A 17,110-nucleotide genomic window follows, 5' to 3' on the forward strand; every position below is an offset into this window, starting at 1 on the left:
TTAAGAATTCCCTAAAATAACTGATTGAAAAAATACACAGCAGAACTATGTTGTCATAGTAAAGTGTTCCTCAGAAGTCAGATAGCTAGCTAGCTAAATGAGCATCTTCCATCCCAAAACAGGATCCTTTGAAGTTGTGTGCTCAGTCTACTCAGTGGTATTATGAATGAAACTAAATTTTGAAAAAACTTTAGAATTCCTGATTTGAAACTTGCTTTCAGAATAGTTCTTTGGGGAATGAGAATATAGTTCAGTGGTAGGGCACTTGCCTAGAAAACAAAGGCCCTGAATTTGAGTGCCAATATTATACAAAACAAATAGATAAATAAATGAATTCAAATGAATGAGTCTTTTTCTGTAGAATATTCTTCGTTGATAATGTTGCGATCAGAAAACCTGATTCTTTAAACAGCTTAGGAGATGGAAATAAAGAAGTGCTCTAGTTTGAATGGCTTACGCTGAATTACAGCTCAGCAGCTAGCTAGCTTTTTGCCTTTGGAGAATGCTGTGAACACCTTGGTTTTTCCCCATGGGAAGAAGTTTGATACTGACACTGGTTGATGAGAACATCTGAACTTAGTCAATTAGAACACCTATTTATGTTACAACCACACAGTAAGCGCTGCATTAATTTTTTTCTATTGTGTCTCTGTAGTTCCAAGTCTGTTTGGGTTGGGGGAAATCAAAAGCTGTTTGAGTTAAATCTACTTAAAATTTTGTTTTGATGGCTTTTCTTAACAATAGTATAACAGAAGAATCAGATTACTGGAGATTTAGTGGGTTTCTACTGTGGCATTGAATAGCTAGTCATGGTGGGTACCTTACCATTCTAGTAATTATTATCTATGGAGTATCAAATTAATGTATGTTACTATGTGTAATTATATGTATAATTTAGTTCTGACAAGAGCTTTGTAAGATTTAGTATTATTTCCGTTCTATGGGTGAAAAAATTAAGGAAAAGAGGCTAAACAGTTTTCCTTATTTAGTTAAGTGACAGTATGAAAACAAATTGAATATTTCTTTTTCCCCTTAGAGCATTCAACTTTCATCTGCAATACTGACACTAATTTAATTGTATATGATTTTAAGTGCTTACATTGATAGAGAAATGAAACAATGAATTATAACTTGACAGTAAGAACAAAGTTCTCTGCTTCCCTAGTGTGGACTTAAGTAGGGTGGTATTAGGATCAGTGTTCATTGTAGCTTGTTTTCATAGTGCCTCCTTCAGTTCCTGTTTTTATTTTGTGTGGACACTCCCCTGTGCTTTAGGCTCTCAAGTAGCTCTCCCTTAGATACAGTCTAAGAAGAGCAGGTGCTGCTTGGGGGTCCTACTTCTCGCTTATCTCGATCATGTTGTGCTCAGTCAATGAAGTTTTCTTATTTTCGGAGAGAAGTTAGAAATTGCTTTATTGTGTTCAAAATATTTTTTGTTACATTTCCATAACATCCTGGGAAACCATGAGTCAAAAAGTATGTACATGCACCTGTTTGCTTTCTTTTTTTCTTTGCACCTAGTCAACAGTATTTTCCCATCTAACAGATGCTACAGTGCTGTAGACAGATACATTATTACATTCTGGGAGTATGTATAGCATAAAAGAAAATGAAAAAAAGAGGTAACTGTGTGTGAAGAACTAAATATGGCTATATGAAGAATTCTCTTGTTTACATACACTGAGGGAATATGTTGGTTAACCAAGAATTATATTGTATAGAGGGCTGTGCTAGGAAATGAATCATATTCATATTAAGACATTTTTGAGGTAGAAGCAGTAATTCTAGCACCTACTGAAAAGGTTATCAGAGACCTAAGAAGTAGCTTTGGGTAGATGGGAATAAATGGGAAGTAGCTTTGTATTGGTAATGGGGTAAATGGGAATAAGTGGGTGTGAAATAATCAGAAAAGAAATTCTGATTTTAAAAATGCCATGGAAAGTCGGAAGGGACTGAATTTGTATCTCATAATTCAATTAAAACCACAAAACGTTGAAAAATAGCATAGTGTTAGGGGAACTTTTAACTTAGAGTGAAGAGAAACCACTTTGTTACTGCTAGGGCCAGGCTAAATTAATAGGCACCTTTTATGGCACGTAGGCTCATAGATTCAGAGCTCCTAGAGGCAGCCAGTTGAAAGGGGCTGTTAACAAAGGGCTCTTATTTTTCCTCCACGATAGCACAGCACTGTAATTAGATGTAGCTGCATGTGGCTTCTAGGCCCTTTATTTGCAAGATCTGTAGAAAGTCTTAGGTGTTAGGGAATCTGGAGTTCTTCACTTGTGTTTTGATAGCACTGTAATATCGCACTGGATACACACATCTGATGACAAGGCTCTTGTTCTCCTTCATCTTGTGCTATGTAACGTGCCCTAGTAAATGCTAACATTTTTTAAAGGCCTGTTGTTCACCAGATAATATGATATGGTGTTTATTGAAAGGAATACTTAGCACTTTCGTTTTTCTGTTTTCTTTCTTTTTCTTTTTTTTTTTTTTTTGAGAACTATCTACTAATGCTACTAAAGGCTGGGTGTCTCCTGCCAGCTGTAGGGAGAGTAAGAGAATACTAGGAATGTAAGCTTGCCTCTGACCTAGAAAGGATATCACATCAATCATTCTTTGTGAGTTTGAATCCGGTATTTGGCATATTAGAAAGTGATACTAGGGAATTGTTCCTGATGATATTAAAGTTTGCTCTAAAAGTATTTAGATTGAAATATTTGATTTGATAAATGTTTGGACTGTTCATGGAAGTAATACACACAAGCTGTTTTATTTTCTTTCAGTGGTAGTAATTAAGCAAATCCTAATCATGAGACTCTTAAGTAGTCACCAAGATGATAAGCTGAGCTCTTGGCACGGTGTGATACTGTGCATGGTTAGTGGGCCACAGCCATTGGCTTATGGTTAAGAGTCACCTGACTCAACTTCCCTTATAAGAGGGAAACAAGAATGTATTTGCTGTTTTAATGCCCCCCCCCCCCCATCTCTTGGTAGGTTTCTAAACTATTCTCTATGTATATCTATAGACTGTGATGACAAAAGAGAGAGTATGGCATATATGTTTTTCCAGTGGAAGCTTAATGGCATTACACTCAGTACATTTTGGAAGCTTTATATAGCGTGGCTTAGCCAAACAGAAGAAATGTGTCTTGTCTAGATGACTTTTAATCCTGAAATGTCATCCCTGCCTGTTTTCCTTTCCCTCATAAGAGTTCTCGTCATTTCAGTATGTGACCTTTTCTTTAACCTTTTGTTACCATACCTGTAGTTTATATTCTTTGTTTTTGGTTTTCTTGTGGTGCTGAGGATAGGACCCAGGGCTTTGTGCGCTGCTAGGAAGTGCTGTACTAGTGAGTCACATCCCTAGACCTGTAGTTTATATTCTGTAATTTACTGTCTAGACTGTTGTGATAGACATTCTTGGGTGGCAAATATGTATCTCCAGATTAAAATCAAGCCAACATATCTTATCAAGGACATTCAGATAAGCACATGAAATCATAGTGTGCATTATGCTAGTTGGAAATGCCAATTAGAACAGTGAGGTATGACATACCCCCTAAAGTTTGGCAGACCTTGAGCACTGACAGCACCAACTGTTGAAGAAGTGTGGAGGGAGCATCAGGAACTCCTACACTGCTGATAGAGTGGACAATAGTCTAAATAACATTAGAAAGCAGTTTGGCAGTTTCTTAAAAAGCTTATCAGTCTTCCATGAAGTCCAGTGATTACATCTGTTGGTATTTATCCAGAAGAGTTGGAAAATCATTTATACAAAAACCTACAAAGAATTGTTTGTAGCACATTTGTGTATGATGGCAAGGCTTAGCAGCCAAGATGTCTTCCAGTAGGGAGTGGACAGATAAACTATGGTTCTTCCAGACAGTGAAATAATATTTAGCATAAAAGGAAATGAGCCAGTGCAAGAAAACACGAATCTGCTTATGTGTGTGTATGTACATTACGTACGTGAGTTAATGTGAGTGTGTACGGAGGCCAGAGATAGATGGCAGTGTCTTTCACAGTCGTTCTTGCATTTTGAGACAAGGTCTCTCATGAACCTGGAGCTTACAGGTGCCACTGTACTTGCTGGCCAGCAAGCTCCAGGGCCTTCCTGAGTCGGTCTCACTAGTTGGGTTATAGATGCACCCTCCCTACTGCTGCTTTGTTTTGTTTTGTTTTTTTTAAAACAGAGGTGCTTAGTCCATGTTTATGTAGCATACATGTTACTGACTGATCCATCACCAAGTCCCCAGAGTGGAGTCTTAAGTGCATTTTACTAGTCAAAAGAAGCCAAACTGTAAAGGTTTTATATAAGGATCTAAACTGTGATAGAACCCAGAACTAAAAAGATCAGCAGTTGCCAAGGGTTGGGAGTGAGGGATGAAAAGGTAGGACACAGGATTTGGGAGGCAGTCATACTGCCCTGTGTGTTTCAGTGAATTTATCCAAACCCATAAAGTGTGCAACAGTAAGAGTGAGCTTTATAAAGTATGGCCTTTGGTGATGACAAGGTGTGACAGGGTGTACATTCATTAGTTACAAGTGGATTATTAGTAAATAAAATTGACTAGAGTGAGGATTTGCACTACACCACATAATAAAATTCTCAAAAAGTTTCTTCTTTGACATTTTCCCGCATCATTCTCACCCCCGGCCTTAAGCTTCCCTAGTGTGGAGGTGGAACTCTGTGTGGGCAGGTGTCTTACCCCTGAGCTGGTCCCTTCAAAATCCTAGTCCCATGTGCTGGCACTTCACTGACTGATAGCCCCAGGCTGTCTGCACAGATTCACTTCCTGTTGCAGCGCTACCCACACTCGTTAGTGCTTTCTTCCTCTGAGTTGGAGAATAAGCTAGCATAGTGGAGGACTGTGTTGTTGTGTAAGATTGCCCTGTGCAGTGTATGTAGTTGCTTAATGTCCTCGCCAAGCCTCCTATCTATCCACAATCTGCCAGGACCAGTAGGGAAGGGTGAGAAGAGGGGAGCAAAAGAGACCAGAGCCCTCCTAGGGAGCCTGCTAGCAGGTTGTATTATTTGTGGGTTTCAGAGTGCATATTATTTCCTACTGCAGTTTGTTTTTGTTGCCCTTTTACTTAGAAGTATCTCCTTCTTTCGTCAGACAGTGGGAGAGAAGTTGAACACATGTAAAAATCCGGCACATTGTTTATTAGGCATACTAGAGTAATGCTATAGGTAGAGTATGGATGGTATTGGTAGAGTCAGAACAGACTTAGTCCTTGACCTCATGGAGTTTCATCACAGTTCCCTTCACTACTGCAGGGGCCTTGTGAAGGCTATGTTAAACATTTTAAAGTTCTGCTTGGTTATTTTTGCGTAGTATGCTGGGTATTTTGTTCAGTAAGTAAACAGTAATATCTGACAGTGAGTGGACGTCATAGTAAGCCTCAGATGAACATGAAGTAGTTGAGTAGAAGTGCAATATTACTAAATTTGTACTGCCTACTTAGATTTAACCTTAGCCATAAAGGAATGAGGATTTATCCATTGGTACAGCTTGGATTTCTAATCCCCTCAGTGATTTCTTAAAATATTTCTCCAAACATTTATTTTTAAAAGCCATTTAATAAACTGAGCAATAGTGGCGCATGTTTTAATCTCAGCACTTAGGAGGCAGAGGCAGGTGGATCTCTGAGTTCGAGGCCAGCCTAGTCTACAGTTTCTGGACAGCTAGGGCTACACAGAGAAATGCTGACTTGAAAAAACAAAAACAACAACATCTCCCACAAAACAAAACAAAACAGAACAAAACAAAACAAAACAAAAAAACCCAAGAGAAGCCAATTAATAATACAGTAAACAAATATTTTTTGCTGAATTAATCTAGAAACGATTGAGAAAGAATTAACAAGAGGCATAGAGATGGTAATAGAGTTAAGAATTCATGACTGTTGGAATTTGTAGGTCTTAAGTCATTATACTTTAAAGGAAATAGTATTCCTTTAAAAAATAATCATATTGCGTATGTGGGAGTACATAGTGTGTGTTGGGAAGGGCACATATGCCATGGTGGTGTGCATTGTTGAGGCCAGAGGATAACTTTGTGGAATTGGTTGTCTTCCACTTCCAGGGATCAAAGTCAGGTTGGGGATAGACTTCTGGGTGCCAGAGGATTGACTTCAGGGTACCAGGCTTGCACAGCGAGTACGCTTACTCACTGAACCATCTCTTACCCCCTTTCCTATGCTCTGTACTCCATACACAGGGACCATTAGCATGCGTCTGATGTCACATAATCTCTGCCTGTCACTGAACATTTTCTTTCAGGCATGCTTTTCTCTCTCCTCAAGGTCATCAGGTATCAGGCTTTTTGAACTTTCTAAATTTACTTGTAGAAAAATTGGCTGATTCTCTTTCGTAGTCTGGATTAGACTCTGACCATATTCTCATAACATACTATTTTAGTGCATTTTACACTGCTGCTGTACCAGAATGCCACAAAACTGGCAATGTGTAAACAGCAGAAATTCATTTCTTACAGTTTTGGAGGTCAGAAAGCTCATGATCAGGGAGCTGGCACTTAGGTACAAGCATCCTGGACAAGAGTGTCTGAGGTAGGAGGAACTAGAAGGAGGGCAAGTGAGGGCCAAAGGTCAAAGTCATCCTCATGCTCCTTGTTAGCATTAATCTTTTCCTGAAGATGGGCTCTCATAGCCCAACACCCCTGGTTAGGCCCCTTCCCCAATACTATTACATTGGGGATTATTTCCAGGGCAAGGCTTTTGAGGGGCATTCTCAAATCATGACACCATGCAACTAATGTTCTTAATAGTTCCTAATATAATGTAGGAATCTGCATGTCTTCTCACTAGATTCTGAACTTTAAAAGTATATGATACTCATTTTAATTTCTAGTGACTTCATTGTCTTTAATTCCTAATGCCTGTCTTCGCTTTGCATGACACAGAAGTTTGTGATCTAAAGTACCCAGCGTCAGAATTAATCAGATCTAAATATACCCAGCAAAATCCTCGTTATGAACTTGTAAGAAGTGGAAGAACACAGTCCTGTTTGTGTGCTTAGCTGTGTGGACAGACTGATACATAAAGCCACAGACAGAGTATAGCATAACAGGAGGGGTTAGGTAGAATGATCTGAAAATACGAATGAAACATTTCAAATTCTTTAACAGTTTGTACCTGCTCTTTGCCTTCTTTTTCCTAACTGCTTGCCATTTCTAGAATGTCTGTAACCTTCCCTTACTCATCTTAATCTGTCTTTCCTTGAGGAATAGGGTAGAATGTTTGTCTCTTGTTCACTGTGCCATTTCCAGTGCCTACCACAGTAGGTACACAATAGATGAGACTTGGTTAGTAGATGGACTGGAGTTTGGGCAAGGAAGTGTATATTACATAGTACTTGTGAAAGATTTTTGTTGAAAACATGGACTCTGAAGTAGACCTTGACAGTGTTTTATTAAATGAGTTAACTTTTTTTATGACATACATTGAAGTAAATAGTTACCTATCTTAATTTTAATTAATTAAGTAATTGATTTTGAGACAGGATCTTGTTCTATAGCACTGGTTGTCCTGGCATTAGCTATGTAACCTAGTCTTGTAATCCTCCTGCCTATGCCTCTGGAGTACTGGGATTATAGGCATGTATGGCCATGCCTGGCCCAATTTTCATCTGTTGATGCATTTTTCTAGGTTATGTGTTACTCTTAATTTTATCCTGAGACTTTCTAAAGGCTGCACAGTTCTCACTGTTAATGCCTCTTAGGTAATTGAACTATAAAACGCGTGTGGTCAGAGTGTAGGTCTATATTTATCCATTCTGTATCACTTGTAACAAACTCTGTCACTCTAAGTAGCAAAATAGATGCATAGAAAGTCATCTGTTGGAGGTAATTGTGCATCATGTAGATCCTGACTCTACTTGGTGTTTTGGAGTGTGAAAGATTGCACTTTATTTATTTATTTATTTATTTATTTACCCCCTCCCCTCCCAGCTGAGGACCAAACCCAGGGCCTTGCACTTTCTAGGTAAGCGCTCTACCACTGAGCTAAATCCCCAACCCCAAAGCTTGCCTTTTTTACTTTGAGTCTGTCCACTAACTACACACGAATTTGAACTCAAAGCCCTATCAATGTTCTGGTTGTTTCATAAATAGGAATCATAACTGATCATTATTAAATGCCCCTCCCCCCAATTCTTAGGTTTTAGCAAATCTTAGTGTTTTGAATATTTGATGTTTTGGTTGCAAGCCCTTCATTTAATGACTGAACTGTCTCCAGCCCTGGGTGTTTTTGACAAGGTCTCACTATGTAGTTCTGGCTTGTCTGGAGTTTATTATATAGACCAAGCTGGCCTCCAAGTCACAGAAATCCACCTGCCTCTGCTTCCTGAGTGCTGGGATTAAAGACATGTGCCACCACAGCTGGTTTAAGCATGTACTCTTTATCCCCCCCCCCAATCTTTTTTTGTTTTTGTTTTTTAAATGTGTATGGGTGTTTGGCCTTCATGTTTCTCTGCCCATCACTTGTGTGTTTGTTTCCTGCATAGTTCAGATGAAGGCATCAGATGCTCTGGAACTGGTGTTACAGATGCTTGTGAGCTACCATGTAGGTGCTGGGAATCGAACCCAGGTTCTCTGGAAGAGCAACAAGTGCTCTTAACCACTGAGCTACATGTGACCTGTAATTGCATTTCCCACCTTCTATAGTTTCCTTTTCTATTTTCTTTTAGCACTAAAGAAATTAAAATTAGACTTCAAATTGAAACTATTAAAAATGTTAAATTACCTGGATATTTTTCAGATTATAAACTGGAACATATAAATATTTGGATATGAATTATCTTTTAGAAAATAAAATAAAATGTGATTCTCAGGCACTTTGCTGTAATTATTTTTTATAAATACCATATTAGATATTCTTTTATTACTACAGTAGACTTTAGAAAGTATCTGGCTTCTTTGCTTTATTTTAGAGATGAGTGAGATTACTGAGACCATTGACATGGTTTGTATACAGTTAACTGTTGACAGTTCACAACAGGACCAAATTTTACCTATTGGTGAGATAACTACACTGTGACAGTCTGTTTATTAAATTATGTTAAAACTTAAAGTCACTGCATCTAGAAATGCATCTGATTCTGTAATTTTAAATGATACTATTTAAATGATTTAGTAAAATAGTAAGCAATAAGTTTACCAGTTTTATAGTCTACCAGTTATCCATATAGGATGTGAGTTAAAAAGCTCAGTGCTATCTCAGTTTGGCATATAGGCTTTTGCTAGTCAGAGCATCAGAAGGGACCTTTCATGCACCTAGCCTTAAGTCTTTGAAGACCCTCATATGACATATGCCCTCTAAGTAGTGCTTCTTTTTTTTTTTTCTTTTTTTTTTGTTATATTATTCTCTTTTCTTCAGTCCTGGCAATGAAACACAATGGCTCATGCATGGCAGGCTGACAACTTTAATGTGATGTTCAGCCTTCCATTGGGAGGGGTGTATCCAATAAGAAGATGTTAAGGAAAGCATGAGAAATAAGATTTGAAGAAAGTTTCCTTAAAAAAAATCTTGTTGACCTTAAAATGTATAATGAAATGTAAAATGAAAAGCCAGATAGACAGACTCTTGGATTATCATAAATAGAAAGTTGTTTTACAATTGCCTTCCTTACTTATTTTGAATATTTCCTAAATCTTTCATTTTAATTAAACTGGGTTGTACAACAGAAGCATCATCTATTCTGTGTTAATTTTTTCTTCTCAGTATAAAGAAATCTCTTTTTCTTTAGAGAGATTCGATACAAAGAGATCTTGAAAGATGAGGAACTGTTAGATAAATTGAGATATTGCTGCCTATTGTTAATTATTTTTACTCAACTATGTTTATTATATCTTTTTTTTTTTTTTTTTTTTTTTTGGTTTTTCGAGATAAGGTTTCTTTGTGTAGCTTTGCGCCTTTCCTGGAGCTCACTTGGTAGCCCAGGCTGGCCTTGAACTCACAGAGATCCGCCTGCCTCTGCCTCCCGAGTGCTGGGATTAAAGGCGTGCGCCACCACCGCCCGGCTTGTTTATTATATCTTTAATGTTAACATATATTCTGGTAAGACAAAAGATCTTGGTCTTTGATGTCTGATTCCCCTCCCCCCCCTTCATGATTACATCTGTCTATAGCCTGCGTTCTAGTATGGCAAGTTAGTGATTCTCTTCTGTTCTGTTTTAGATCCCTGTATATCACTGAGTCCACCATGCTTCACTGAAGAAGACAGATTTAGTCTGGAAGCGCTTCAGACAATCCATAAACAAATGGATGACGACAAGGACGGAGGGATCGAAGTGGACGAGAGTGACGAAGTAGGTGCAGCGCCTTGTCCTGCCTTCTCTCTCAACCTCTAGTTTTCCCTCGATTCTTACAGGACTCAGCTCGGTTTCCAGTATTTTCAGAGTCTTTAGCTTTTCTCTTTTTTAAGCTGTAATTTTGCTTATTGTATATGCATGGCTTTTCTGACTTTGTTTGCTTGCGTTTTTCACCAACCCCCGCCCTCCTTTCCCTTTCCTTTCCAATGTAATTGGGACTTCACAGATTGGTAGTTGCAGATTTTTTTGATTTTCAGATGAGGTTGTGAAATATTACTCAGGCTAGCTTCAAACTGCTAGGTTCAAAATCCTTAGTCTTAGCAGGGTCTCCAGACATGCACATGTCTGTTCTTTTCTCTGCTTGCCCACTCCCCCAGCCTCCATCTTCTCAGTTACATACATATCTCATAGTCATAGATTTCTTAAACACATGTCCTTTTCTGGCTGTGTCACTACCCAGTGCTGCTATACAGACCACTCTGTAATGGTGTGGTAGTAACAGTCTATTCCAAATTCTGTGGGCTAACTGGGCAGTGGTTTTGTTACTGTAAATATGGGTGGTCACCTATGGCAGTTGGCATATATTTGAGGCGCTGTGATATTGTCTTACCCTTCATATTTTCTCCTTCTGTATGTCTATCATCCAGGAGTCTCGGTGAAAGTTTATTACTGCCTGGAAGCTGTCTTCTAAGTGGTAGCATTCCAGGAAGTTCCTGTGTGTGAATGTCTATCATGCCTCTCATTGCTAGTACTTGCTAGTATCAGATTGGTAAAGGCAAGTCATGTGACTTAGGGAAATCTATGTGATTTCTCTATGTCCTACCTTGTGAAGTCTTAAGTGATAGGGTCTACCCTATTTTATTTATGGTGGGCAACCATGGGTCAAGTTAGCATCCTGTGTTGTTTTAGGGGCCTGTGTGGCCTCCCTGACAAACTGCTTGTAAGGAACTTATCTCATACCCAGCATTGAGAGTTTTAATAATAACTGTTGCTTTCTGGGAGTGTCGTTGTCAACTCATTTAGGGTCCCAAAGTTCATAAAAGCCTATGTTTAAAAAATAGAGCTTAGGATTTTATCAGTGTGCACTTTATAGAAAATAATATCTTTCTGTTTTTCCTTTTTAATGCTGTTGCTTAAATACAAATGCAGTATGCCTTTCTACTTTATTGTTACCTAAAAATATGTAGAAGTTCATTGTGCATTGTGGTAGCCACTAGCCACATTTAGTTTTTGAATTTTGAAAAATTGGGGTATATTATTAACTATAAAATACATGTAAAAATGTGAATATTTGAGGAAAATAAAGTATAAATTTTTAAAATGCTCAGATCATAAAATGCTTGCTATGCATGAGGGACCTATGTTTAGGTGCTCAGAATATGAAAAAGCTGCTCATGTGGGGCATGCTTGTAATCTCAGTGCTGGGGTAGAGACAGCATGATTGGGGGGGCTTATTGTCCAGCCTGTCGAGCTGAATTGGTGAATTCCAGATTCAGTGAGATAGCCTGTCTCAAAAAATAAGATGGAGACTGATTGAACAAGGTACCTGACACTTGTGGGAGCCCGTTCTGGGGTTCCTCGTGGCTTTACCCAGCAGGTCCGAATAGAGGATGATCAGGACCACGGGCCTGAGTGCAGGTGTCTGAGATGGTCTGCACTTGGCTGTGCTGGGGGAGGAGGTCTTTTGCTGTCTTAAATTTGTTGTTTTCCCTTAGAGCTAATCACAGGTGGTCCCCATACTAATATCTTCAGGTGATTCTAATTTTTGTCCTCTCTCAGGACAAATTTAGTTTTTAAGTTTAAGAGAGCTTTTGAGAAAGATTAAGGCTTTTTAGAGAGATTTCCCCCCCCAAATTTTCCAAGAAAAGCTTTATAGCTTAAGAGAAAGATTTCTTTCCCCCCAGGAGAAAGACCAACTTTTCCCAAAACTTCCCAACTTTAAACTTTGACTTCTTACACCCCCATTTTTGCCTCAGGGAGAAATTACTTTCTCCTACCGCTTGGACTTAGCATTTCAGCTGTCCCCAGGTCAAAAGCTTCCATAGGAAACTTTTTCTTCCCCATAAGCTCAGAGGAGAGCTTTTTTTACTACCTGAAAAGCCCAAAGAGAGTTTTTCCCCCCAGTTTGCTTTCAAAGCCCCCAAAGTTAGAAAATTGAAGAGTTTTTCTGTCTAGTTGCCTTACTTATTTTTTCCTACACAATCTTACACTTCTAAGTTTTTCCTAAACTATATTACTACCCTATACCTTATACTTATTTTTCACAGATAGAAATTGAGAGAGGGATAGAAGATAGAAAATTTTGACAGAAGAGAATTTCGCTGCAGCATCGGACATTCTTCCAGTCCGCTTTCCTTTTCTCTCGAGGATAAAACCCCTGCCTTCCCAAAAAATATATATAAAAATATATATATTCCATAACACCGGCATGCCTTTCCACTGGCAGGGCTGACTCAGCACTTTCACCAAAAACTCTGTTATAAAACTGTTATTTTCCTTTATCTTTAGTCCCTATTACTTTGTCTTTAGTCCCTGTTCACTTGTCTTTAGTCCCCCCTTTTTTTTGTCCCTTTTTTTTCTTTAGTCCCTTTTTTTCTTTAGTCCCTTTTTTCCTTTTTCTTTAGTCCCTTTTTTTCCCCTTTTTTCTTTAGTCCCTGTTCATGGCGCCATTCTGCGGGGCGTTTACCCACCACCCCCACAGCTTCCCAGAGTTTTCTTGAGTGCGAGCAGCAGGAAATATTAGATAGAAGGATTTATAGCGGAGAATGTTGCGGAGATAAACAGATAGAAAATAAAGGATAGCCTCGAGAGGGCCTGGAACCTATTCCAACAGGCCCGGACTGTCTCTGGCCCAGGGTTTTTATAGAGACGCCAAGGGGTGGAGCAAAAGACCTCCTCCCCCAGCACAGCCAAGTGCAGACCATCTCAGACACCTGCACTCAGGCCCGTGGTCCTGATCATCCTCTATTTGGACCTGCTGGGTAAAGCCACGAGGAACCCCAGGACGGGCTCCCACAGACATTGACCTCCGGCCTTCATCTGTACATTGTACACACAAATGTACATATATCCACAAAATATTAATAACATGTATAAGATGATAATGTCTTGGACATATTAGTGACATTAAATGCAATAGTGTAATTAACTTGTTTTCATTTAATGTCCCTTTAGAAAATTTAAATTTCGTTTTGTTCTGGTTGTACTAGTCTAGAGGGCCTTAAAGGATGAGTGGTTAATTCTGCAGTTCTTGTGCTAGTTTGGTGTTGTTTTATTATTGTGTTTTTAAAAATTAAGTATCTGATTTAAAAAGTAAATAATTCTGTAATAGGCGTCAATTAGTCGTAATTAGGGGATTTCATGAGTTTAATGAGAAAGCTTAGCAAAACAAAATTAAAATATATGGATTTCTTGCAATTTAGGAGTTGTAATATCACTTTTAAAAAATTCAGAAGTATTTAGCATTTTAAAATGCTGACTTAAAACTATTTTTCTCTTCAATGCTTTCTTGTTTTGTATTTTGGTCATATGAGAAAGTATTTATCTATATAGTGTGTTTCTTAGTTGGGTTTTCTGTTGTTGTAAAGAGATACCATGACCGTGGCAACTCTTATAAAGGAAAACATTTAATAGGGTGGTTATAGTTTCAGAAGTTTAGTCCATCATCATCATGCTGGGATATGGCAGCTGGAGAAGGAGCTGAGAGTCCTACATCTTGTTCTGCAGGCAACAGGAAGTGAACTGAGCCCACACTGGGTGTAACTTGAGTATATGAGACCTTAAAGCTCTCTCCCACAGTGACAGACTTCGTCCTACAAGGCCACACCTCCTAATAGTGCCGTTCTCTAAAGGCTAAACATTCAAACACATGAGTTTGTGGGGGCCATACCTATTCAAATCATCACAGTGTGTATTCATTCATTTAATTTTGAGCTAATATTTGAGGACCTGCTGCATGCCAGATGTCCAAATAGATGCTTGGAATAATAGATTGGGAACAAAACAGATGAAATCTGTGTCTTCGAGCTGACATTCTGGTAGGGTTTGTGGGAAGGCACATTTAAGAAACTCAATGCTTAAGTGGGGAAGGGGGTGAGGAAAGGAAGAGGCTGCATGTAACTTTATGTAGAGTGTTGGAGATGGTCTCATGAAAGCGACAGCCCAAGTGTATCAATTTATTATACAGGTAAGCAGTAGAATACATTTCTGGTAAATTTCCAGGGTCTGGTAAAACTGAGTTTGGAAGATTTGGAATGTTTCAAATTAGAAAAAAAATGAATAAAGCCTTTTCAATAAAAGTCATTGTTTTCCAGACCAAGATAATAAAAAATAGATGTCAGTATGTCTTGACTCTGACCTATTTAGGTTGAGTTGTTTATGGTGAAGTAGGTATGTTTTGTCAATATTAACATTTTGGTAGGTATTTGATCAAATAGTTTAAATAAGAGAGGTGAATGGTTGTTTTTTGAACAAGGCAGTCATATGACATTGAGAATTCAAGTTGTTATTACAGTTCAGTGTGTATGAACCTTTTCTATTTTTAAACATTTTAATTTTTTTAGGTTTTTTTAATCATTCATTCATTCATTCATTCATTCATTCATTCTTCTCTCTCACTCTATTATGTAGTTATATAAAATAGGTGGTTCCAAGGTTGATGGTGACAGACCTCACTGTATAACCTGTTTGTCTGTTGGGAGTCATTTGAGAAGGGAGAGTCACTTATGAGATTAGAAATTAAGATTAGAAAAAAGGAGAAGATGCATTTTCAAGAAAGATCAGTGAATTTTTGAATTGTTAGTTATCCAGAGGATTAAATGTTAATGAGACTTATACTAAAGTTTTATGTCAAAATTTTTAACACGTAATATCTCTTACCATGTTAACAGGCGACACGAAACACAGTGTTTACAATAATGTAATTACCGTTTGGTGTCTGTGGGTCAGATGCGGCAGTGCTAGCAAGGAGGGTGTAAAGTTCCTTTTCCTCTCTGTCACCGCCTGACAGACTCCGACTAAGAGAAGTCATTTTGGCTCATGATCTCCGAGTTTCAGTGTGCGGGCGTGGGGAAGGAAGGCATGATGGAGTGCACAGTGGTGGCAGTGTGTGATGAAGGTGCTTTATGTCATGGTGGACCACAAAGCAGAGAGTGACTGCAATCAGGCCCCAGGTATGACCTTCAGCAGATGTTTCTTAGGAACTTGCTCTGCAGGATAGCTCTCCCACCTCCTAATGGTTCCTTCCCAGCAGTACCAGCCCATGAACGAGCGTTTGAACCCGTGCAAGACATTTCAGATTCAATCCTAACAGTGTGTTTTCAGGCTCTTGTTCTCTTTAACATTGCTGGTGATGTATCTGCTAGTGTTACACAATCTGAAGGTTGATGTAGGTGTCAGGGTGGTAAGGGCATGTGAGGGGTGCATCCACCTGGTGTTAGGCAGAGATAACCTTACAAAATAACATTGGCTTCCCCCAGAGCAAGTGTAGCGAGAGCTCTGAACAGAAGAGGTGGGTCCCCAAGAGAAGGACCAGTAACACAGAAGCCACAGGCTTTTTAGTTTTTTAATGTATGTGTATGTTTTTCTTGTATGTAGTATGTGTATTATGTGCTTAAGTGTCTGGAGGACACTACCCATGGAGGCAGGAAGAGGGCACTAGGCACCCTGGAATTAGAGTCAAGGTTGGCTATAAGCTGCCATGTGGGTGCTGGGGACTGAACTCAGGTTCCTTTGCAAGAACAGCAAGTGTTCTGAACTGCTGAACCATCTCTCCAGCCCAAAGATCAGAGTCTCTGTATTTAAAGTGATGTTTCGCCGGGCGGTGGTGGCGCACGCCTTTAATCTCAGCACTTGGGAGGCAGAGCCTGGTGGATCTTTGTGAGTTCGAGGCCAGCCTGGTCTACAGAGCGAGATCCAGGAAAGGCGCAAAGCTACACAGAGAAACCCTGTCTCAATAAAATAAAATAAAATAAAATAAAATAAAATAAAATAAAATAAAATAAAATAAAATAAAATAAAATAAAATAAAAGTGATGTTTCATTATCTTTCTTTTAGCCTGCTTGCTGGAACTTAGATACAGCCTAGCTGACACTCTGGGGTGGTGGTCAGGAAAGTGAATGGGAAAATTTCTGGACTATCAGGGCCATCTTAGATGCTGCTTACCACAGCTTATTTCTGTATTCTGCTGACTAGAAATGTTCAATAGGAAGCTTCTTCACAGGAATATAAAACATTGTAAAGTAGTAAAATTATGTCAGCTCCCTCAAAAGTCTTCTTTTCACATTTGTTCTTAAAACAAAGATGTCTTATTGAATATAAATATTAAGAGAGCTTAGAAATAATACTGGTAAATCACTCAGTGATCCTGATAGCAATGAAAGTAAAGAACTTTCTGGAAGCTGACAATAGCTCTGCCCACCCGTACTCCAAACTATTTTCTTACTGCACTCTATCATTATAGTGAGAAACTTCTGCAAATACACTCTCATACAATTTTAATTATCTGTCTTTAAATAATATGTGTGTGTATTAGATATTAAATAGGTGCATATAAACTATAAGTGTTAAACTTAAAAATGAGATACAATTAAACTTCTTCCTCTCAACTGTATTAGACTGCTACCTCTCTGTGAGGTTTGAACGTCTCAGTTTGGAGGTGTTTGCGTTTATAAATTGCTATATGCTGCCTGGTGTGCTCTGCACTTCTATAAGAACAGGCAAGTCTGAGACTCTTTTAAGGAAGTATATTCAAGGCACGAAATCCAAGTTTTTA

General features: G+C 38.7%; 1 protein-coding gene across 6 annotated transcripts in view; it reads left to right on the plus strand.

Annotated features, from left to right (window-relative positions):
* Nucleotides 1-17,110, plus strand: part of Stim2 (stromal interaction molecule 2) — a 133,525-nt gene that overhangs the window by 43,453 nt on the left and 72,962 nt on the right. For all 6 annotated transcript variants that reach the window (XM_076546311.1, XM_076546312.1, XM_076546309.1 and 3 more), the window contains exon 2: nt 10,204-10,334. In XM_076546311.1, the coding sequence (XP_076402426.1) occupies nt 10,287-10,334 (48 nt within the window). In that variant the 5' untranslated portion in view covers nt 10,204-10,286. The remainder of the gene's footprint in view (nt 1-10,203; nt 10,335-17,110) is intronic.

This window comes from Peromyscus maniculatus, chromosome 10, assembly GCF_049852395.1.
Source record: "Peromyscus maniculatus bairdii isolate BWxNUB_F1_BW_parent chromosome 10, HU_Pman_BW_mat_3.1, whole genome shotgun sequence".
NCBI lineage: Eukaryota > Metazoa > Chordata > Mammalia > Rodentia > Cricetidae > Peromyscus > Peromyscus maniculatus.